At 43.5% G+C, this 24528-nt stretch overlaps 1 protein-coding gene across 5 annotated transcripts in view; it reads left to right on the forward strand.

The window, feature by feature from the left end:
* VPS39 (VPS39 subunit of HOPS complex) overlaps window positions 1-23796 on the forward strand; it is a 43481-nt gene extending 19685 nt beyond the window's left edge. For 4 of the 5 annotated variants that reach the window (XM_059722952.1, XM_014595511.3, XM_059722953.1 and 1 more), the window contains 12 exons: window positions 143-284; window positions 697-783; window positions 10734-10807; window positions 11599-11697; window positions 12880-12997; window positions 13551-13679; window positions 14456-14558; window positions 18733-18778; window positions 19341-19490; window positions 19661-19795; window positions 20063-20154; window positions 21525-23796. In XM_059722952.1, coding sequence (XP_059578935.1) covers window positions 143-284; window positions 697-783; window positions 10734-10807; window positions 11599-11697; window positions 12880-12997; window positions 13551-13679; window positions 14456-14558; window positions 18733-18778; window positions 19341-19490; window positions 19661-19795; window positions 20063-20154; window positions 21525-21600 — 1251 coding nt within the window. In that variant the 3' untranslated portion in view covers window positions 21601-23796. Of the gene's footprint in view, window positions 1-142; window positions 285-696; window positions 784-10733; window positions 10808-11598; window positions 11698-12879; window positions 12998-13550; window positions 13680-14455; window positions 14559-18732; window positions 18779-19340; window positions 19491-19660; window positions 19796-20062; window positions 20155-21524 lie in introns of those variants that run through there. The other variant, XM_059722954.1, reaches the window with a different exon arrangement.
* The last annotated feature ends 732 nt before the right edge of the window (window positions 23797-24528 follow it).

Below are 24528 nucleotides of genomic sequence, written 5' to 3' on the forward strand. Positions count from 1 at the left end.
TGGAATTGCATGCAACAGGGACACAGTAGAAGACTTACTATCAAATATTTGTTTCCTATGCTATTGACTCTTGTTGCTAACCATAAGCTTGGGGTGTACCCAGTATGTGAATCAAGTACCCAATTCCCCTTCTTCCTTGTAGACAAATGTAGCCCTTGTGGCACCATTGCTACGCTTGGAGAACAATCACTGCCACATTGAAGAGAGTGAACATGTGTTGAAAAAGGCACATAAATACAGTGAACTGATAATACTATATGAGAAGAAGGGGTTGCATGAAAAAGGTAAGTGGAATTGAGGAGTGAATAGAAGCATATGTTTGCATCTTAATTCCTTTCTGGCAGGAACCCATTCATCCATTTTTAAACTTATAGCCAGTATTTGTGAATGGTTGCATAGTGTCAGTCTCTACTGATTGTTTATTTTTTGTTAAGTCAGCTTGGCATGTGTTCATTCATGTTGGGCCTGGCATATGCCATTACCTGGACTTTTTTTTGTGCAACAAAGCCTGTGAGCAGGTATGCACAGGCATGTTCCTTCCCAACATACATTTTGTGTTCTGCTGGCATTGTGGGGAGGGCAAAAATATCTCCCCCCCCCCCCCCTTCCCCCCAAGTCTTTTGGAAACAGTTTGAGGAAACTTTCTGAAACTGAAAGATAATTCGTGTGGAACTGACATCTCTGTTTTGCTAAAAGCTTTGCAGGTATTAGTGGATCAGTCAAAGAAAGCCAACTCACCTTTGAAGGGTCATGAGAGGACAGTGCAATATCTACAGCATTTGGGTAAGTGCAGACCATGAGGATGCTGAGAATTTCCCTTTTAAAGGGACACTTCTCATCTTCTTTCCTTCAATTTTGTGTATTGCTGTTCTACATTTTTGTAGCTTGTAATGCTAGATGGGATCATTGTCATCTTGTTTGACCTGCATTGCATAGGCCGCAGGACTTCTGTGAATAAAAAAACAATTTAAACTAGCGTCTCTCTTTCAAAAACATCCCATTTTAATTTTAGAAATTGCTAATGATGCAGAATTCACCACAGACTTGGCTTAGTTGTTCAGTGTTTGTTTGTCCACATTGTTAAAATTTGTGCTTTATTGCTTGTTTTGTATATTGTGAGCTCATACCCATTTGTTCTTGCTGTATGTATATCTGCTAGACTGAAGAACCATTTGTAAAGTATTTCCTATATGTGCTGTATTTCCTATATGTCCAGTTTTTCAACATCTTTCTTGAAACCTTAGCACCAGAACTGGGCACAGTATTCCTGTAACAGTCACAGCAGAGCCAACTGCAGCAGCAGTGTTAACCACTCTCCCCTTACTCAGTATTTTTCTGTCCAAGGATTACAGTCCTATTGGCCACAGCATCATTCTGAAAACTTGTGCTCAGCTAATTATGCCCATGACATAATTCTTTTTTTGTTTTGTTTTGTTGTTTTGTTCAGTGTAATACTTTCCCAGGATAGAGGGTACCTTTCTATTCCCAGAGGTAAGCTTTAGCTGCATCAGTGCATATATTGTTTACCTATGTCCAGTTTACCCAGTGAATCCAGATGTGCTTTTGTCATCAGCAGCCTGTCTTCCTTACTTACCACTCTTCTAATCTTTCTTCTAGGTCACTTGGTAAATAGTGACAGACCGACAGAGCCTACTGGTACCATGTCTGCTTGGTTCTGAGACCAAACTTTTCGACTTCCTAAAGCATTCCTGTAGCAGGCTCAAGGCAATCTGTTCAGTGTTTGCTCTAGCATTCAAACCAGCCTGCTTGTGCTCCTCGGTCTTCTCTTTCTGCCTCCTACTTCTCATCTGCCATGACTTGATCTTTAGGGTTTTTAATAAGGGATGCTGTCGACAGAGACTGGGTAGTCTAGGTATCTTTTCTCAGGGTGTGATCCTCCGCGCTACTCTACCCCTAAATCCTATGGGATGAGACTCCTTTGAGACAACCTCAACTGAGCCTTACAAGCAATAATTGTGACCACCAGCAGCCCTCATAGTCATTTCATAGATTTCATAGACATTAGGGCTGGAAGGGACCTCGGAAGATCATCAAGTCCAGCCCCCTGCCCAAAGGGCAGGAAGTCAGCTGGGGTCATAGGATCCCAGCAAGATAAGCATCCAGTTTGCTCTTGAAGGTGTTCAATGTAGGCGCTTGAACCACCTCCGGTGGTAGGCTGTTCCGGACCTTGGGGGCTCGAACAGTAAAGAAATTCTTCCTTATGTCCAGCCTGAAACGGTCTTGTAGTAGTTTATGACCATTCGACCTAGTCATCATCCCTTGGGGTGCTCTGGTGAACAAACATTCCCCCAGATACTGGTGGTCACCCCTGATAAACTTATAGGTGGCCATCAGATCACACCTGAGCCTGCGCTTTTCCAGGCTAAAGAGCCCCAGGGCTCTCAGCCTGTCATCGTAGGGTCTGCTTCCCTGACCTCTGATCATGCGCGTGGCTCTTTGGACTCTCTCAAGCTTCTCCACATCCTTTTTGAATTGTGGAGCCCCAAACTGGACGTAGTACTCCAGCTGCGGCCTCACTAAGGCCGAGTACAACGGGAGAATGACGTCCTGGGATTTGCTTGAGAAGCATCTATGGACGCAAGCCAGCATTTTGGTCGCTTTACTAGCTGCAGCATCGCACTGCAGGCTCATGTTCATCTTGTGGTCAAAGATGACCCCCAAGTCTCTTTCTTTCTTCCTTAGTGCTAGCCAACATAGCACTGCCGAGCCTATAAGGATGCTGCGGGTTTTTCTTCCCAAGGTGGAGAACCTTGCATTTATCAGCATTGAACACCATCAGATTCTCATCCGCCCATTTGCTGAGTCATGTGCATGCCTTGCAGGTGTTAGTTTCATCAGTTACCTGTCTTAGGAGGCACTTTGCCTCAATATACAGTTTGGCCATCCTGGCTTCTATCCCCTTTCTCTAGCTGGGCTCCTTTAGCTTAGGGCCATAGCACTGGCCCAGAGCTCCAGCCCCTCTCAGACTGTGGGTCTTGGCCCTGTTTTTTGCCCCCTTGAGCTCTGACCCTTGGCCCTCACAGCCCCACATCCTGCCCTAGCAGGTGCCTTGCCTCTGCACTCACCCCTTACTGCTACTTCCAGTCTGCTGATTAACTTCAACATGGAAGTAAGCTGTGGCTTTAACAAAAAAAAAACCCCTTTCCTCACTGGGTAAACACAACATCAAAAGGAAATGAACTACTGCTTTAACAAAAGTCATCTTACTCCAGGAAAACAAAAACGGCAGGCGAGAGTGAGCCTCTTTGGCATGTGACACCTGATGCCTCCTGAGCACTCAGCGTAGGGCCTCTGGAAAACTGTTGCCTGTCATACAAAAGCTGCCGTGTGGCTTCCCTTGCCCCCTGAAAAGCCTCTCTGGCTTTGAGCTCATTCTCCCATCCAATTGCCTGTTTCCTCCTCAGCCTGCACAGGGGCTAGGAGCTCTGTGACACAGGTCTTTCCAGTCCAGACCATTTGTTCCCATGTTTCGATCTCTGTTGCCCTCTCTTTCCCCTTGGCTGAGTAACAGATTTCGGGTCCCCTGTTACAGTGCCATATTGATTTTTTTTTTTTTTTTTTAAATCTTATTTTTTGTCCAGTGTATTAATTAAGATGTCACATACTATCATGTCAGCCACCTTGCAGAAGTTTAGGTTTACTTGTTTTCTGACATAGAGTCAATACAACTCTTTATCTCACCATTAGCCTGACAAAAACTCTCTTTTATAAATCTGTCTTGATTTGGCACTTGCCTGCTGTGATTTGATTGATCAAGTCCTTTATAAATCCTCCTGTACCTTTGCCTGGGAGCACTGACAGGCTTAACTATCCAGGTAATCCGTTTTAGCCGTTTGAAGTATTATAATATTTAATTTTCTTCCAAGCCTTTGGAACTTTTTTTTTTCAGTGCTTCAGGACTTACTGAAAATCAGTGATCCATACTGTTCTTCACCCAGCTTCTTTAAAACTTTCAGATACAAATTATTTGAATTGGCTGATTCAAATATTTTAACTTGGCTTTCTTGAGTTACTGTTGGAATAGAAAGCGTTTCTTTTGATTCCGTATGATGGCAATATATAATTTGGATTTTCCCCAGATACTGAACAGAAACGTTTACTGCTTCTGCCCTTAGTGTGTTGCTGAATCGACCATTACTCTCTCTTAATAGATCAATTCCATTGTTAGATTCCTTTAGTTCCTTACTGAAGGACTTTTACTGTTTTGTCCACTGATCTTCTTATCTTTGTACTTCCCTTACCTACTTTTCATAGTTCATAGCTGCTAACTTCTTATGTGTCTTCCCTTTACCCATTTTGGGTACTATTTTTTAAAACTACGTTCACTTTCCAGCTAGCAGTGCTGTTTTTAAACAGTTAAGGTTTGGGGGAATCTTGGAAAATTTCCTTGGACTGTACTCAGTTAGTCCTGGCATTTCAGTTTTTGTTTGTTTGCTCTTTTTTGTTTCTTTCTTTCATTCTTTCTCCCAGCTGATATGGTCCATAACTTTCAGTATATTAGACTGGCCCTTTTTAAAGCATCAAATAAATATCATGGGTTTGGGTTCCACACTTCTGTGTAAAGAAAACAATCAAACTAAGCAGACTGAGTTCAGGGAGGGTCTGTGTGTTTGTGTTTTACAGAACCTAATACAGTGGACCTGGTTCTTCACTAGGACTTCTAGGTCTTGGGGCAGTGGTTCTCAACCTTTTTGGACTCAAGGCAACCCTCCAATAACTTTTGTGAATGGAGTGGCATGTACAAAAAAAAAAAAAAAAAAAAAGATTACGGTGCTTACTAGGGCTGTGCAACGTTTTGGTTGCCAATTTGATTCAGAGAAGATTCAGCCTGATTTGGTGGCCGAATCATTGAATCCAAATACAATTGGGAGACCCATTAAAAGCTCTAAATTGATTTGAAGCATCCGAATCGATTCGGAAAATATTTGGCGATTTCAGAAGGCGATCTTGCTTCAGGGAAACAAACTGAGAAGGGGAGAGAGGGAAAGACTGCTCTGATATTGACATCTGTAGCTGGCCAGTGATTGATCTTTCCCTGAATTCCCTTCTAATCACAGTGCTGTGGGGGAGGGATGTAGAAATAGCATATAAGGCTCTGTGTGAAACCTTTCTCTCCTTCTTGTGAGCTGTCTGTCTGGAAGCAACAATGTGTGAGAGGTACTGGCTGCAGTGGCTGGCTTCCTAGTCAGTCTCTTGCTAGTCTCTCTTCTTGGAAAGGATTGGATACACCTTTCCAATATATTACAGGTACAAGATATAGTAAGCAGATAGAAGACATTTTATGCACACGCACACATGCGCATGTGCCCCTGGAAATGCTAGGACCATGAACCTCCCTGGTGAAAGGCAGGCAGGGGTCACCTGAAAATCTCCAGCCACCGCGCACACGCACAGTCCTGGCTAGGGAAAGCCCAGACCTGTCAGATCTTTGAGAGGTGAGCTTAACTGCTTGGGATGCCATCTGCGAAGCATGGGTCGCATTTTGGGGGAGGTACGGAGCTGCAGAATGGATGTCACCCTTAGACATCAGGGGTGTAAATGGGCAGCCTCCTGACTGGGTAACATCTGAATCAGTTTTCCATCAAGTTGTGGGAGGTGAAAGAGGGACAGGCAGTTGGCCCAGAATCCGGTGGGCAGGCTGAGATCTAACCAGCATTGGGAAGGCCCCCTGTTACAGGCTACAATCCCTGCTGCATTCATCCTGTTCTGCCTTAACACACACAAGATGGGCAAGGTTCTTTGGGTCAGTCTGATATCTTTTAGTAGACCAACTGAATAGATGGAGAAGTATATCTTAGCAAAAACCCTTTGTCAGGCTGAGGAAGCATCTGCAGTTTGTGTGTGTGCTCTTTCTGAATTGAATGAATAGTAAAGAAGCCAGAGGCTGGCATGTGATGCAGGCAAGAAAGCTAGTCAGTGAAAAATGCAAATTGAGGTCTCTGGGAGTGAGACACAGGCTGGGGCTGTGGGGGAAGGGGGATGTAGCAGCCAGGTAAAAGTAGAGAGGTCCCAGGGGAGTCAGATGTTGGGCAGATTACAGTGTATCATAAATCCAGTGTCTATATTGAGTCCATGAGTTTTTTTTTTTATATCCAATAGATTTACGAAGTGAAGTTTGTAGGCTTGTCTACAAAAAGTGTTCTGTAAATTCCCTTTGAAGGTCAGGACTGGGAGATTGGAGAGAGAGTGGTTTTCGTGTGAGAAATGTGCTCCCACAGGTAATTGAGTGTTCTGGTCTTTAATAGATATCCAGCGTGCATTCTTTCTGGTGCGCAGTTGTTGTTTGGTCTCTCCTATGTATTTTCCATCAGGGCATTTGGTGCACTGGATGAGTTGTATAACGTTTCTGAAGGTGCAGTTGTAAGTTCCAGGAATGGTGATGGTTCTGTTGTGGGGTGTAGTAATTGTGGGGATACTGGAGATATGTTGGCAGGTTTTGCATTTCTTGTCATGGCATGGTCTGGATCCATTTGGTGTGTTTTGGCCTGTAGGAAGTTTGCTTCTCGTGATGAGGTTAGCGAGGTCTGTAAGGCCTGTAAGCCTCATCTCGGTGCTCGGGAAAATCTTGGAGAGGATCATCAAGGAGCACATCTGTGGGGGGCCTGCAGGGGAGATCATGCTCAGGGGCAATCAGCATGGGTTCATCAAAGGCAGGTCCTGCCTGACCAACCTGATTGCCTTTTATGACCAAGTAACTAAATCCTTGGATGTTGCTGTCGCCATGGACGTAGTCTTTCTAGACTTTAAGAAGGCCTTTGACGCTGTCTCTCACCCCATCCTCATCAATAAATTAAGTGACTGTGGCATTGATGCCTGCACAGTTGGATGGGTAAAAAATTGGCTGATGGGGTGCACCGAGAGAGTAGTGGTGGATGGGTTTCATAGTTTCATAGTAGCTAGGGTCAGGAGGGACCTGAACAGATCATCTAGCCTGACCCCCTGTCACAGGCAGGAATGAATGCTGGGTTCACAAGACCCCAGACAGGTGATCGTCCAACCCCCTCTTGAATTTGCCCAAGGTAGGGGCGAGGACCACTTCCCTGGGAAGTTGGTTCCAGATTTTGACCACCCTAACTGTAAAATATTGCCTTCTGATCTCAACCTAAACCTATTCTCCATCAGCTTATTACCATTGTTCCTTGTCACCCCAAGTGGGGCTGGGGAGAAAAGGGCTCTACCTACTTGCTGTTGATCTCCCCTGATGAATTTGTAGGCAGCCACCAGGTGCCCCCTCAGCCTCCTCTTGCTGAGGCTGAACAGGTTCAGGTCCCTCAGTCTCTCCACAGTCACTTAATTTATTGATGAGGATGGGGTGAGAGACAGTGTCAAAGGCCTTCTTAAAGTCTAGAAAGACTATGTCCATGGCGACAGAAACATCCAAGGATTTAGTTACCTGGTCATAAAAGGCAATCAGGCTGGTCTGGCAGGACCTGCCTTTGATGAACCCATGCTGATTGCCCCTGAGCATGATCTTCCCTGCAGGCCCCCCACAGATGTGCTCCTTGATGATTCTCTCCAAGATCTTCCCAAGCACCAAAGTGAAGCTTACAGGCCTATAGTTACTTGGGTCCTCCTTCCTCCCTTTCTTGAAAATTGGGACCACATTAGCCAGTTTCCAATCCCCCAGCACCTGGCCAGATGACCACAAATGCTCATACAGCCGGGCCAAGGGCTCCGTGATGACCCCTGCTCAACCTGGCAAGATGTGAGCAGTGGGGTACCCCAGGGCTCAGTCCTCGGGCCCACACTGTTTAACATCTTCATCAGTGACTTGGACGAGGGGGTGGAAAGCCTGCTGTCCAAGTTTGCTGATGACACTAAGATGTGGGGCAAGGTGGACACACTTGAAGGGAGATAGAGGCTGCAACTAGATTTAGACAGACTACAAAAGTGGGCAGACGAGAATAGGATGGGGTTCAACGTAGAGAAATGCAGGGTGCTGCACCTTGGGAGAAGGAATCCACAGCATACATACAGGCTGGGGAGTTCCCTTCTTGAAAGCACAGAGGCGGAAAGGGATCTTGGAGTCATTATGGATTCCCAAGATGAACATGAGCCGCCAATGCCAGACCGCAGCCAGCAAGGCCAGCCATACCTTGTCATGCATCCAAAGGTGCATCTTAAGCTGGTTCAGAGAGGTGATACTCCCCCTTTATGTGACTTTGGCCAGGCCACAGTTGGAGTACTGTGTCCAGTACTGGGCGCCGCACTTCAAAAGGCATGTGGCGAGCCTGGAGAGGGTTCAGAGGAGGGCCAACTGCTTGGTGAGAGGGCAGCAGGACAGGCCCTACGAGGAGAAACTGAAGGACCTGAACCTGTTCAGCCTCAGCAAGAGGAGGCTGAGGGGGGACCTGGTGGCTGCCTACAAACTCATCAGGGGAGATCAACAGCAAATAGGCAGAGCCCTTTTCTCCCCAGCACCACCTGGGGTGATGAGGAACAATGGTAATAAGCTGACGGAGAATAGGTTTAGGTTAGAGATCAGAAGGCAATATTTTACAGTTAGGGTGGTCAAAATCTGGAACCAGCTTCCCAGGGAAGTGGTCCTCACCCCTACCTTGGGCAAATTCAAGAGGAGGTTGGATGATCGCCAGTCTGGGGTCTTGTGAACCCAGCATTCATTCCTGCCTGTGGCAGGGGGTCAGGCTAGATGATCTGTTCAGGTCCCTCCTGACCCTAGCTACTATGAAACTATGAGGTTCGGTGCTTGTTTGAATTTGCAAAACATCTTTTGTAGACAAGTCCCACAGCACACTTACCTAAATAAAAAAGCACTGTGGCACATCGGATGCAGAATGGCGGGGAGGGGGGTTGCATGTGGCCAGCTGGACACTGACCAGGGGCAGGGCTGGTGTATGGCCAGCCAGACGCTGGTGAGGAGGTCATGGCGCATGGCCAGCTGGATGGCATTTTGGGCTGGAGCCATGTTCCCTGTCTCTCTGTGTCTGCAGCAGCAGTAGGCAGGGGGACGGCTCCAGCCCAATATGCCGCAGCACACCTGGACGTGCCTGACGGCACACCATTGTGCTGTGGCATACTGGTTGGGTAATGCTGATCTAGTGTCATACTGTGTTTAATCAGTTAGAGCGCTGATTTGTTTCCTATCGAACTATTAGCATCTGAGTTGCCAGAAGGTTGGACACAAATGAAACCACTTGTGAGTGTTGCAGCCCCTTCTTTTTTGCTTGCTTAGTGCTTGCTTGACAGATTAGAATCGTAGACTTAACATGTCGGCCAGCTGATCTTCAGGGTTTTAGTCGCAGCAAGCAGGGAGAATTCGTGATAACAACAAACAGTTCTTAATCATCCTGGCTTTGGTGTATAGGATACTAAAGACTGCTCTGCATGTCCCTTCATGCATTGTGTATGTGGGTTCTCCTTTTCCTCCCAAAGGACTGCAGCTAGTGTAGTCAACTTATTCCCTAGAAGATTTTTTTTTTTTTTTTTTGGCAAAGCTTGTCTTGCGTCTTTCTCTGTGAGCGGGAGGCCGGGTATGTGCAGGTGGAACACAACATCAGGGGTGGGATCCAGGACAGGTATAGTGGTGCAAGTGCACCCCTACCTCTTGACTTCTGCTCTACCTGAACTAAAACCAACTGCCTAGGAGGAACAGTGGCTTTTCTATTTAGGCAGCACAAAGGGAATTAATTGACTTCATGCTTCATTAAAATCTTATCTGATTACTGCTAATTTCACTCCACAGATATTAATGAACCTCTTTCTTTTTTTAATGTTCTGGAAGTTCCAGTATCCTTTCTTCTTAAATTGTGCTGTCTTAGCCATTCCTGTCTCTTCTATTGCACTGCCCTTTGGTCTGTTTTAGACTCTAGCTAGAAACCTTAACTTGGGTATGGTACTACTAACTCAGGTGTAAACAAGACTGACTAAATATTGGAGTCACTGTCAGGATGCTCTAGACCTACCAGATTTAGTTTTATAAATCCTGAATAAGAGATGTTCATTTACCTATAATGACCAAAGGCCTAGTAGAATAATATCTGTTGACTGGTTTTTTGCCTAATTTCTATTTTTTTTAAACTGAATATATTATCTAGCAAATTAGTGCACGTTCCAATAAAGTTAATTTGGTTTTGCTTTGATCTCAAAGTGAATAATATAGTGCTAGGCACCTAGCATATCACTAAAGCTTCTAGTTTTCCCTCTAATTGGAGAAAAATAAGTGTTGTGTTACATGTGAAGATGTACCACCCCTTCTTCAAAATTCTAGATCTGCTTATGGGCATTTGTAACCTTTTTGGGACCTGCATCTTTCTTTCACTTGTTGATTTGGGCTCTCTAGCATCACCATCCTTCTTTGACTGGCCTTCTCTTTGCAGAGTACCTCAAGCAGGAAACTTTGTCTTAACTTGGTCCTCTCATTTTTCTCCTAGAAGGTTAGTTTTTCTTCTGCTTAGATGGATATCATTTAAGCAGTAGAATGTAGAAAACATTTTCACCTTACACCTGGTCTGTGTTTTGCTTCCAGGTTTTGCATCTTCCTTTACAGTTACCTCTCACAGCCAACGTCTTTATCAGGGTTATCATTAAGATTAGAATAAAAAAAATTTTTTTTTTAAAAGTGAAAATAATTTAATTTATTTTAAAAGAAATTCGTTGTTCATGGTGATTTTTTTCAAGCTGTGAAAATGCAAACTATAAAGACAAATTCAATTTTACTTTCATGTAGTCAATCTCTATTCCTTGTTCTGTAGGCTCAGAGAACTTGCACTTGGTATTCTCCTATTCTATCTGGGTGCTCAGAGACTTCCCTGAAGATGGGCTGAAGGTAAGAATGGCTGCAGCAAATATCTTATTTCTTGAAATTGCATCTAGCACAGTCAGAGTACTTTGGGTGAATCTGATATCTTTTATTAGACCAACTTAATATCCTTAGACCAACACAGATACTACCTACACCCATCTAGAACAGTGGCATTTGATCATTTTTTTTCCTTCGGCTTGGTGAGCTGGGTGTGAGAGTCCAGTTATTGCTTTAGAACTTCAGTGGAAAGTTCAGGTTTTTACTTTATGATCAATATAGATCCTGTAGCAAATGACATGCCTGGTAATGGACCAAGGAAGTGTGGTCCTTCATGTCCTTGTCTTGATGTCTTAAGGATGAACTTATTGGAATAGTTGTGTTTGTTCTGGAACTCTTCTATCCACATTGTCATCTGAAAGAGGAACATGTGCTACAAAAAAATTTGTACAAGAAGAATGCAGTATGGAATTCCATTCTGTATATTTAAATACAGATAGAAGAGACATTTGCTATTTCTGTCTATTACAGCTTTTGAACGGGCTGCCTGTTCCTGTTCTTGGTTAGAAGTGGGTAACTTTATGAAAGGGTGTGTTATGTTTTACCTTGGGCAGCAGTAGAGCAATTATTGTGGCTCTTCTGTGCGCTATTTCATATCAGAAACGGAGGTTAAATCTGCTGTTCTGGTTCTTTACTGCCTCCCATAGTTGATGTGGACTTGTGAAGTACAGTGCAGTATTTTTGATCCTTGCACTGCAGAACACTGAGACTACAGACCTATGTAAAATCAGCCTAAGTAGAAATGTTGTTTTTGGCAGATATTTACAGAAGACCTCCCTGAAGTGGAAGCCTTGCCACGGGACAAAGTGCTCAGCTTCTTGATAGAAAACTTTAAAAATCTGGCTATTCCGTACCTGGTAAGAGCGTAAAAAGATATGGCTTTCAGTGCTTTGTGTGTCACGTGATTGTTCAGTTTCCCAGAACATTGCAGTTTGTGTGGAGAGCACTAACTTCTCCCTGAGGTGCAAAAAAAATGCAGGTAATCAGAAGTGGAAGTTGAGTGGGACTTGAGAAGGCTAAAAATAGCTCCTGTGGATATGGACAGAAAATAATCTGAAGTGCTCCAAATCCTGCTCTGTATTTGGATTGTTTCAGCTCCATGCGTTTACCTCCAATCCCCAGCGCACTTCAAAATGTCCATGAAAGCACATAGCAGTGGTTGTCTCGTCAGGGGAATGAAGAGCAGGAATCTCTGCGCGCCTCTTGGGCTGGTTTATAGAGGTGCCATAGGAGAGCCAAGCACACAGGGAAGTGCTTATTGCTTCTCTGCTTTGATCTTCCTCCTGCTGTGAGATGGCAGTGTGGGATGCTGGGAGAGTAAGCAATCCTCTGTCACTCTTCTGGAATGTGCTGAGATGTTTTAGGAAGTGCTGTGGCCTTTACTGAAGTGGTTAATTGGGTGTGAACATCTACACCCATGGTGTTTGTAGTGCTTCAGAGACACTGGAGCTACGTCCAAACGAGTGTGGCTGTGCTGCACCACATACTGGGCATTCAGTTGTTCTCTGTGCTGCCAGGGAGCAGCATGGAGGGTGTCTTTTTTTGGCCTCTGGATATCTGGGGGGGGAAAAAGGTGGAGTGGCGCACACTGTAGCAGTGTGTGCCACCTGAGGTTGGAGCCCGGCTGGCTGCTGGCCGGCCTGGCTGGCTGGCTACTGCCAGCTAGGCTCTGTGCAGCAGGATCGCCAGTGTTGTAGCTCCGGGAAGCTTCCAGAACCCCCAGTAAGGCTGCTGGGGCCAGCCCAGTGCTGGCCTCAGCCTTCTCTACCCCACCTGGGGTAAGTTGCCTAATGTCAGAGCATGTGCGGCATGGGTGTTCCCCAGGGGCAACTAGCAGTAGCACAAGGTGCGCTGCCGTTAGTTGTCCCCAGGGAACCAAACATCCATGCATGTGTGGACGCAGCCTTGGAGTGCTTCAAACAACATGTGCCCATAAGCTGCCTTATAAGAGTATAGAATTGTTATCTACAGTCTGTTAAAGCACTTTCTGGAGAAAGAGGAAGCATTTTTTTACCTTGAACATGTGTGTGCATTCATAGGAACACATCGTCTACGTCTGGGAGGAGACTGGCTCAGACTTCCACAACTGCCTGATCCAGCTGTACTGCGAGAGAGTGCAGGGGTTAATGAAGGAATATCTCAGCACCTTCCCTCCAGGTACATCCCTCTATGCTCCTCTTTTCTCTGCAGCAACATGTTGGCAATGACACAGGAAGGGGAAGTTGTGGACAGTAGTCTTAAGATCTCCCAAATTAAAGATTCCCTTCACTATTGCACATCAACGGGGAAAAAAAGAACACAGTTCTGCAATTTGAAAGGACTGCACAAATAGTGAAAGCATATGGAGGTTTTAATTTCTTATGCTAAAGGAATTCTAGGAAATAGAAGGTACTATTGTCATGGCCTTATGGAGTTGAGATGACTTACATGAATCCTTACAAGTTACAAAAAGGGAAACATTCTTCACTTCATAATCTGCCCTATCTTCTCTGATGGCATATAATCAAAGTCTATTTTCTTCTGCTCTGTAAAGTTCATGAATAGCTTTTCTTCTGCACCTCGTCCCCAGGGCAGTTTAAACAGCATTTGAATCTTTACTCAGACTAATTTGGGGAAGATATATACTTTGCTGCTCTTCCACATTATTATGGCGAAGTTGTACAATACTAACTTTTGGGTTTTTTTTTTTTCTTTTGTCTGTCTTCTATAGATAAAACTCCACTGCCTGCTGGAGAAGAGGAAGGAGAACTGGGGGAATACCGGGGAAAGCTCCTTACCTTTCTTGAGATTTCTAGTTGCTATGAACCTAGCCAGCTTATCAGTGACTTCCCTTTTGATGGTGAGTGGTTAGTCACGCAAAGCTAGTTTCTTTCCATCGGAACCCTAGTTTCTCATCTGCACAGCAAAATCTCAATTGTTCTTCCTTTAAAAAGACCATGGTAACTAGAAATGGAAAAGAACTAGTAGGTCAGTAGTTGTCAAAAGTCTGCTTGTCTACCAGTAAGTACTGGGCACAGTGGGATTCCCCTTTTACATCTGTGTTGGCCTGAGATGAGGTAATGCCTGGCTTCCCTCTGAAACAGGTGATCTTCATTCGCTCCAAACAAGCATTGGAGTTTGGAGCATCCTAAGCTTGTTGCTGGGGAGAATATATGTAATAGAAAATATTGGTGCTAAGCATTAAAATAAATAGTTTGAGGAACTCATAAATGTGTCGAGGAACTCTGATGTCATCTAGTCCAGTGGGGGACAACTTTTTTGACAGGTGTGCCATAGATTAACCCAACGCTTTCCCCGAGTACCACTCTGATCTTTTTCCCCTGTCCAGTTTGCTGCGCTGCTTTGTGTTTCCCCGCCCCTGTTAACCCCTGCTGCCTGTCCCTTTCCTACTCTGCTGTGTTCTACACATGCAAACTGCCTGTGCTAAAGGTTGGCCACTCCTGATCTAGTCGGTATCATTTCACCCGTTGTTCAGACATCGGTCTGACTTTTCCTAACTCTGTTGCTGGTTCTGTCCACAACCTTGCCCAGTTGCTTGTTCTTTTCCATAACGGAGCTGGTTGTCTGGTCATATCTGAAGCAGGGATAGATTAATCATTCATTCTCTTGACCCAGGGCTCCTGGAAGAGCGTGCCCTATTGTTGGGTCGTATGGGGAAGCATGAACAAGCCCTCTTCATTTATGTCCACATTCTGAAGGATACTAAAATGGCTGAAAAGTAAGTCTCCCTTAATATAATTTCTTAAGGTCTGGCTTGCTCTCTTCTCTGTGGGAGGAAGAGAATTGGACATGTGGTTGGAGCATGACAGGCTCTCTAACCCTTTGGGATCTGCAGTCTTCCTTGCTTGCTTGCTTGTTGGTTTGAGCTTGCCCTTTACACATTGTCTGATCAAAGTTGCATTGCTAGCCTTTTTGAGGGACTGGCCTTCCATTTGTTCGAATGCCCCAATCGGGAATCTTCTGTCGTTACATGGATTTCGCTCAATCTTAAATTACAGGTAGTTTAATGTCATTGATAGGCTCTTTCAGTTTTTCACTGTGTAGAACATAAGCTCCTCTGTCAGTTTCTCAGCAGGTGTCTACTTGTTATTTGCCTTCATTTAGCTATGAATAGTTCTCGATAGGCCTTAGATATATCTTATCTTTTTTGGATAGACTAAATTAATTTTGCTGAAAATAAAATTAACTAGCACCTAATTACTGGTAGGTATGTTTCAAACAGGTTAGGGTTCCTTGGTACCTAAACAATGGGCCTGGTAAATTTTAAACCTTTGCGTAACTTTTAACTGAAGAGATATTGGGAGTCATTCACCCCAGTATGAAACAATCAAGCAGCATGTAGTTATAATCACTCTATTTTTTCCTTTGTGTTTGAAATGATTGCCATTTACTGATTATTTTGCCCCAGGATATCTTTCTTTCCAGGCTGTCTTCATAGCCAGCTTGAGAAGAGTCTCTTTGGTTTGGGTTTTTTTGTTTTCATTATTCTGTAGAATGAGGCTCTATAGTAATGGCTTGGGCTGAGATGAGGGGCACTTTAGACTTAAAACTGCCTATTCTCCAGAACCACATGGAGCCAGAGCATTTTTAAAAAGACACTTTTCATTTGGCATTAACTGGTCATTATTTAGTTATAATTACTTAATTTAGCAAGTCTGAGCTATCTGGAGTGTAGTACATATAACTTTTAGGCTAGGGACAGACATTCAAAAAGCCTGAGGCTGAATTGATTCCATCTTTGTGGGTTAGTCTAACCTGACTAGGCTGAACTGGTTTGAAACTGGACAGACATTCTCTCTGGACTGATGAAATTCAGGCACATGTCTGCAGTAGCTCAAGCTAGAAGCCAGGGGGTGCTAGAGCAGTGCTCCCTTTCCTTCTGCAGGGAGCTGAGCTGAGAGGGGCCTAGCCAGGCTCTAGCAGGATTCTCTCATTAGGGAGGTCTGCCTGCATAGTCCCAGGCTTTTCCTTGCTGGCTGCTTAAGGGGTGGGAGTATTGGTAGCCCCCAGGCCCAGGCTAGCACTCTTGAGGCAAGGGGGGTTTGCAATACATATATTTGTTGATGATACAGAGCTTTTCAATCTCCCTCCCTGCTTCAACATACTGTCTGCAGCAAACTGACAGGCAAGCAAACCGGGGTGGGGGGCGGGGGGGAGGGCTGATAACAGTCTTTATCACCCGATTAGCAAAACAATAGCTTCTCTCCTCATTACTTCAAACTTCTTAAACAGCTTACTGGCTGACCTGTTGATTAGCTCCAAAGGCCCTAAGCGGTCACTGTTCTGTCTGCCTATCCCAGTAAAGTTGGAGAGAGACTCACACAGAGACATCTTGTAGCATTAGCTAGGATACTGGCTATGGTCCCTGCTGTGGCAGAGAGGAGGAAGGGATTTCTGCTTAAGCAGTGAGTGGTGGGGAGGAGGGAAGGGAGGGGGACACAGGGAAGCCAGGCAGACCCTGCTGTGCCTGCAAGTCTGTGCTGAGCTCCAGCCAGGGAGCAGAGGGGAGGGGCCAGCCCTGCTGTGGAGCAGAGAGCCCTTCCCAGCCCAGAGAGCATGCTGGGATGCTGGGGGACTCTGGTTTAACTTTAAACCAGCAAGGGGTCTGGGACAGATATTGCATAAACTTGTGTTACCAGATTTGCCCATTACTTTGGGGTATGCTCATTTACTAGGGACAGTTTCTAGGGTCTTGGTAATTCTGTCAATGTGCTGCTTGTGTTACTATATGGAGCTGTATCTCTCCCTTCTGCAAGCCCTCACCCTCAGTGGAGCTATCTTGCAGGACTCAGTTTCAATGGGACTGGGTTCCTCCAGTCACCAAATCAGTCATACACGCAAACACACACAGATTAACGTGACACGCCTGACCCGGCTGGGTTGATCAGCATGGACAGGCTGACACCCTCATATGCCAAGAATCAGTTCATCAGAGCAACAATAAACTGCAGTCAGACACAAGCACACAGGTGAACAGAATCCCTCTGAATCCGGCTGGGTGTCCAGCTGACGCCCTCATGGGCCAGCATTCAGTTCATAAGGGCACGTCTGAGTCAAACTGGGACAATCAGCCTGTACAAGCTGATCCCCTTGAGTGTTTCAAACTCAGCACGTCCCAATCTTTGGCCTCTGGATGAGCAGACCCCACAGTATTTTGGGGCTTCACAGGGATCTTTAGTTTAGGTAAAAGAAGTGTAGCTGCAGACCACGAGAGGAAAGAGATGCAGAGAAGGAAAAATATACCCAGTCACTACCAGTTTGACTATAAAAGTTATTTATTGCAAAGTATATGAAATATATAATGGTACTAATAGTAATAGACATGTAAAAGAAAAACAAACACAAACAATTACAATACTACCCTGGTTTCACTAAGTATTTGGGGAAACTTAGATCAAGCTTTAACTAATACAGTTCAGGTTCAGAAATTTATGCCTAGAGTGAAAAGAGAGAGAAAGAGCTGGGATCTCACCAGTCCAAGGTACTCAGGCTGCAGAGCTGACAGGCACAGTCCTTGAAGGGAGATGATCTGTTCTTCCAGCGTCCCAAGAACAACAGGGGATGGTGTCAGCACAGGAGTTTTTCTTCTTTCTTTCTTCTGAAGCACTTCTCTCTTCTTTTTCTTGAAGCACACACACTTTTTACAGATTTGTATACCCTCAGTTCAGCTGCTTCGAAGCATCCTTAATTGTGTAAATCATTGTCTTTTCTATTGACAAGGGGTTTATCTGGTTTGGAACATCTCAAGAAACTGATTGATAATCAGGAAACACTTAAGATTAGGGAGTAACCCAAATACTTGGGAGCCAGCTTGAAATTCCTATGGATGGCAGATATACTGATGGGATATCTCATGGTTTCTTCAGAAACAATAGATAGCTTGCAGCATCAGGATTTTGGATTTTTACTTGTGAACAAGCCTCAGCTTAGCATGACTTTTCCAGATCTTACTATAGTCTTTTAACAGACTTAAGACAATTATTGGGGTGTTCATAACCTTTTGTGGAGAGGACTCCCACCAGTCGTCTCGGGAAAAGTATGACAACACCTGAGATTAGGGCTCCAAACGGGCTGGACGCTGTGATGAACCCTTAACCGTTGTTCAGATGTTGCCCATACCCCCTCTGACTCAGTCTCTTGCCTCAGCATTCCCTAACCTGGCAACCGAGTTTTAGTCAATCAAGTTTAAATAGGCCTCCCACAGTGGGACCAGGGAATGTACGGCCCGAGATGCCTATTAAACTTAGAGGTGTGTGCGCGTCTGGGAGGGGGAAAGTCCTTAGTAAATCCAGATTAGAACTGGTCTGATAAATGCTGAGCTGTGTGTGTGTGAACATGGGTTGATTAACATTTGGAGCACAGATTCCCCATCATGCAGTGCTCCCCTGCTTTTCAGGTCCCAGAATTCACTGCAGTCTCTGCTTCAGGCTTTCTGTTCTCCATCTCTCATGTAAATGAATGGTCATCTGGTTCCATCTCGGATGCAAATGAGACCTAGGGCAATTGTTTCACTCTTGTCACCCTTATCTGGAGGGTTTTAGGTGTGTCTCTCACTGTATCTTGATCAGTTTCATTTATGTAGAGGAGGGGAGGGAGGGGGGGTGAGTCAGACAGACTGCATCCTGTGCCAGGGTTCCCAAGAACACACAGCTGAGACGTAGCACTTGTTTGAGCCAAATCAGTTAAGTCTGATACTACGTTCAACCAGGTTTATCTCAAACTGGTTTCAGCCATTTTCAAACTGGTTTCTATGCACTGAACATCTGTTCTGTTACAGGTTTAAACCAGTTTCTGAACACTTAAGCCAGTTTGTGTAATGTTTGTCCCTAGCCTTATGTGCTTTTGCCTTTTAACACTACCTCTCCTTTACACTTAATTCTTCTCTGTTCTAGTTACTGCCACAAACATTATGACAGAAACAAAGATGGTAGCAAAGATGTGAGTAGCTTTATTTTCAAATTCTTGCTTTTTTATGAGATAAGTGTCTGAATGTCATCTGACTGCCTATTAAAATACTGCCTCTTGTAGAAGTTTGCTTAGAATGACTCAGGCAGGCAGGATCCTCAATACAGTTTCATGTACGTTTTGTGCATCTTCTGTTTGGGAGTATCTGGGCAAAATTCTGATGATATACAAGTTGGGGCAGAATCCAGAACTCATACTTCTGAGGCCTGTTGATGAAGCAGTTTTAAAAAAAATAAAAGAAAAAGCCCATGTACCTTGGTTTGGTGTCTAAAGACAATAGCTCAGTCCAAATGCTCTCAGCCTATGTGGAGGGAGGAAAGGTATCATTTTGCATCTTCCTTACAGCATAAAACACAAGTAGTAAAAGACTTGAAAATTGTTTAGTATATAAGAGCTACACAAGCAAACATCTTGTTTGTTAAAATTCTTATCTGACTTGTGTTATGGTGTCTTGCAAAGGTCTCTCATAATAGCCTGAATACAGCAGTATATGCTTACCATATTTCAGTGCATTCATTTTATTTGTGTTAAACAGGTGTATCTGTCTCTGCTCCGAATGTATCTATCACCTCCTAGTGTTCATTGTGTGGGGCCAATCAAGATGGAACTGCCAAAGCCTGAAACCAATCTCCCAGCTGCCTTGCAGGTTCTGGAATTGCACCACAGCAAATTGGATACCACTAAGGTAAAGAAGCCTTTTGGCATATGTGGTGTGAATATCTGTACAACATGGGGGAGCAGAATAAAAGATATAGGAATAGGTGTATGTTCAGTTCCTAAAAGAATCTGGCTAAAATGACTCTCCCAATTTGGTTCTTTTATGCTCCTTTTCTGACTCATTCTTGTCTATACTAGGCAATAAATCTGCTCCCAGCAAATACACAAATTAGCGAAATTAGAATCTTCCTAGAAAAGGTCCTTGAGGAAAATGCCCAGAAGAAGCGATTCAATCAAGTACTCAAGAATCTTCTCCATGCAGAATTCCTTAGGGTATGTACCTACCTATGCATCATGTATTATGGAGTGATTTTCCAAGAAATTTATGTAAAGACTAAAAAGTTCTTTCCTTTTAGATATGGGAAAAACCTGTTCTCTAGATGATGCTATGGTGTAGCCAAAATTAGCAGATACATGCTAAGTAGTACATCACAACTCTCACATTTCAAGAGATCGGGGAATATAAAGATGGATTGGCCAATATGGCAAGGTGATTGTGGTGCAGTATTGTTTTCTAACCAACTTCTCATTCTTTTGTAGGTTCAGGAGGAGAGAATCTTGCATCAGCAGGTAAAATGTATCATCACAGAGGAGAAGGTGTGCACTGTGTGTAAGAAGAAAATAGGGAATAGGTGAGTGATGTGTTTCTCAAAGGACTTTGTACAGAAAAAAGGAGTCTGATTTCGTTTTATAGATTCAACTCCAGTAAGTCAAGGCATAGAAATCAAGAGCAGACAACTCAGGGTTGACCTTCCAGGATCATATGATGAATTGGAAATAGTATTTATAGCAGTGGTTAAAACTGCCTAAGCTCTTGATGCAGCAAAGGTGAACTGTGAGAAAGTTCTTCCTACTTGTGCAAAAAATACACTTTCTGAATTTTCCAAAGGATTTTCACATCTCTAATAGATCACTGAGGTCATGAGACTGTTCCTACAAGGATGGTGAAACAAGTAGATGGTAGGTTTACTAAACGTGTTGACTGCATAACAAGTAACTTCCGAACTTGGAGCTCAGAGCTCTTTATGAACATAAATTGAGTTCACATGCAGCGACCTTCTTGGGGGTAGTGCATAGTTTCTTTACATAATTCTTCATAGCTGAGAGTTGCACAGCTGTGATGGTCTGAGAGAAATACTCTGCAATCTGAAACATGTTTGTGGTGATTGCTGCCTTCTGCCCCCTAACCAACTTGCGTTTCAGATGCTGATGGTTATCATTGCATCTGAGTGGTCTCGAGACCTCTGGTAATATTTCCCGTCTCTTGCTCCTTGCCTTATCCCTAGAGTTTTTGGGACTACGTTTGCAGTCTGTATGGTGTGGATGTTTGCATTCCACTTGCTGCTTTTTCTTCATCCCTTTCTGTGATTTGAGCTCTAATTCAAGTCAGTTGCATTACTTGACTACTTTCAGCTATTGTTACTTTTGGTGGGAGTAAGCTCCTTTTCTCTGAGTCATGACATTCAGAATCATATAGGGACTAGATCTCATTACAGGCTGTTTAATGAGTGTAGTTAGTTGTCCAAAAGATCACTGACTTATTGGCGTGTGTGATCCATTTTTCCCCTTCAAGTACAGAGGTGGTGCTGCCTCTAGGTGATCACTGTAATGCCATATTGTTAGGGTTAGTATGTGCTGTATAGTTCATTTTGGTTAACTTGAACCTTGCTAAACCTTTTTGAAGGTCAGTTTCGATTTAGAAACGTGATAATTGGGTGATTCCATCTGTAGCAGTGATTCCCTTCCCTCCCCCACTCCCCCCAGATGAACCTTTTGAAGAGAAGAATTTGAGTGACACTACAGTAAGATCCAGCTGAGTTGGTTTAGTTCAGATTTTGCCAATACAGTGCAATCTTAGACCAGTAAGAAGGTGCCAGTTTTACATGGGCATTTTTCTGCCCTTAGCACAAATCAAACTTCAATCATTTGTATACTGAAGAAAGAAAAACCTGGGTTTTGCTTATATTGACAATTTAACTTGTATGCTGTTCTGTCTTCACAGTGCGTTTGCCAGATATCCTAATGCAATAGTTGTACATTATTTCTGCTCCAAAGAAGTCAATGCAGTGGACACCTGACTACGTGCTCATGGATTTAGTAGACTTACATGATCACAATATTAATCTGACATGCAGAAGTGAAATGATGCCTTTCCGGAGTTTTGAAGCTTATTGCCAGGAGCAACTTACAAATGACTTCTCTTGAATATCTGTGGATGGACTACACCTATAACTTGGCAATATAGACTTAATAGAAAATTGACTTTTTTTTAAGCTTATTGTTAAAGTGCTGGCAACTGTATTGCGTCTCTTCACGCTTGGAGATGAGGAAGAATGGAAATGGACCAGCAATGAGTTTGTATTGCACTCCGAATCTTTCAAATTAGTTTTCAGGCGCATCTAAGTATTTACCAATGAGGTCAAATTTTAAAGTAATTTTTTTCTATTTAATGTAAAACCTTTTTGATTTGGCCTTGTTTGTGGCTCATACTGCTATCCCTCAAAGGGGGAAATATCCTTAAATCATTGCAGCTGTATCAGCGTTGCATTGAAATCTACTTTAATCCACAAAGTCTGTTGGGGTTGGGGAAAGGCTTTTGTGCCTGGTACTTCTAGAACTAGCATGTCTAACTTCCTCGTTCTCCCAATATTTGGAATAACTAGATGTGTGCCAAGGGAGTATTACCTTTCAAGCTTGGTGTGTATGCTCTCACCTTCTGATTTACAGAAGTTTTACATGGGAGATGGGTCACACATGATAGATTCCACTGGTGAATTTTTTGTTTAGAGGTATGTAAACAGAATTAACTTGTACTTTTTGCACTGTATGCTGTAACTCCCAGCATGAGCAGAAGTTCTGAAAAGTAGCAGAGACTACGTGAAAAAGGGAGAGTTCATATCTGCACTTGTACCGAAACAAGACAAGCATCCTCTGAAAGTAATGCTTTTAACAAGGAATGAACTATAGCTATTGCTTGAGCTTCTAGATTGCATTTGTTTTTCCTGTATATGTAAAAAGTTCTTCAGTCTCCAGTTTACACTTCAGCACTGAAGTAACATACAGTTTGTATTTCTGGCAGTATTTTGAGTGCTTTAGATTAATCCAGTTTTGCTCAGGCTGGTACTGTTCTTGAATTTTTTTTTTTTTTTTTTCCTTTTCACTTTGGCCAGAGGTCTCTAAATACAGAAACTGGGTTGTAGCATACTCCTTTATAGATGGTAATATTTTTGTCTAACTTATTTTTCCACACACTTTATAGCAAATTGATATAAGGGTACTAGACTGTTCATTTACTGTAGGAAGAATCTGAACAGCAGTGAGGTCTAAGGCAGCAGGACACATATTTTCAATTAACTGGGTAACTGACTCAGTGTCCCAGCATAACAATATTGTACAAATTTGACCCATTAAATTATGTGGAGCATGGCATATAACTATTACACTTGCTCTTTTAAAATCTTTCTTTCTCCAAACAGCAGAGTAAGATGGTAAAAGCATGAAGCAAAAATCCATCTGCCCACAATGTATTTGGATCTTAGTAACATCATTTGTTTACTTAAGTCTTTGTTACTTTTACATTTTTTGAGGTGAGGAGGAAGGCAGCTTTTTTTGTAGGATGCAAACTATTCTACATTACCTGTGGTAGATACTGCAAACTTGTACACGGAGTTAAATAGCCTGCCCCATGTAATGATGCTTTCCCTGGATAACTTATCCATGTTCCCCTGGATATTTTATTACACAGTCATGGCTGCTAATGTATTGGATGTCTTGGGCACTACTGCTAGTGATGTCTTTCTGTATGGATTGGGGGAATACCTGTGCTGAGTCTGAGTTACTGTTTTTAACTTTGTTTGTCTTCTGTTTGAAGAAGAGGGCCTAAAATACACTTGTATTCAATTTGCACATTCTGTATAGATGTTTATATACTAGTTCAGGTACAGGAGGAAGATGGTTTGGGGGAGTTGTGTTTACAGATCAGTGATAGTGAAAGGAGGTTATTAATTAAGGCCCTACAGTGTGCATGCAGAAGCAATTACTTCTGATATTGCTGAGACTAGTTTGATTGATCCATCTTCTGCCACTAAACTAGGGGCATTCAATGTACTCTTCTTTCACAGTGAAGGTTATATGCCTCTTCACTTTCATTGCATACCTTCTGCAGAGATGTGGTTTGTGCTGTAATTAATTCTGTCAGTTCTTATGGTTTGGAATTACTAACCATACAGCAGGTTTGTTCAAAGCAATATATTGTAATAAATATTGTGAAACCATCCTGTTTTCCATTTACTGTGTGTGTGATAGAAACTGGTTGAGCTGTGCAAGATTTGTGAGGTTTGACTCTTCTCTTTCCTCCTGTAGGAATCTATGACTTCAAAGGTAGGGTTGCTAAATCATTTCCGTTTACCTACTAAGCCTTTAGTCCAGAAGAGACCATGCCACATGACTGGAGACCACAGGTACTACCTTCTTACGTGTGTCACGGTGCCAAAAAGCTTGAGCCTCTTTTGTGTCTACTGTCACGTAATTGGCAGAATGAGAAGAGGATTCTGAGGGGTTAGTGTGCTTCTGCACTATTCCTGCCTGTAATTAATCACTTGGTCTTACTAGACTTTCTTTATCACCATCAGTGGTTGTTTGCACTCCTCCAAAAAATCAAGTTTCCTCAGAAGAGCCAGTTGGTAGGGCTGTGCAAGGCTTCGGACCGTGCTTCGGATCTGGAGAAACTTTGGATGCTTTGGCATCTGAAGCAGCATGTCTGGATCGAAGTGTTGGCTTCGTTAGGCTTTCCGAAGTGGTTCGGAGCTTTGGAACCGCTTCGGAAAAGCTTCAGAGCTGCCTCGGAGATCCGGCCATAGGGTATAATGGGGAATCAATGAAATATCTATAACTTTGTTGGTTTTTGTCTGATTTGGATGAAACGTGCAGGGCTGGTAGCCTCTGCTGAGAGCATGAAACATGCCAAATTTCAAGGAGATAGGAGAAGGGGTTCGGGGAGAACTACA

The sequence above is a fragment of the Alligator mississippiensis genome, chromosome 2, assembly GCF_030867095.1.
Source record: "Alligator mississippiensis isolate rAllMis1 chromosome 2, rAllMis1, whole genome shotgun sequence".
In the NCBI taxonomy this organism is placed as follows: domain Eukaryota; kingdom Metazoa; phylum Chordata; order Crocodylia; family Alligatoridae; genus Alligator; species Alligator mississippiensis.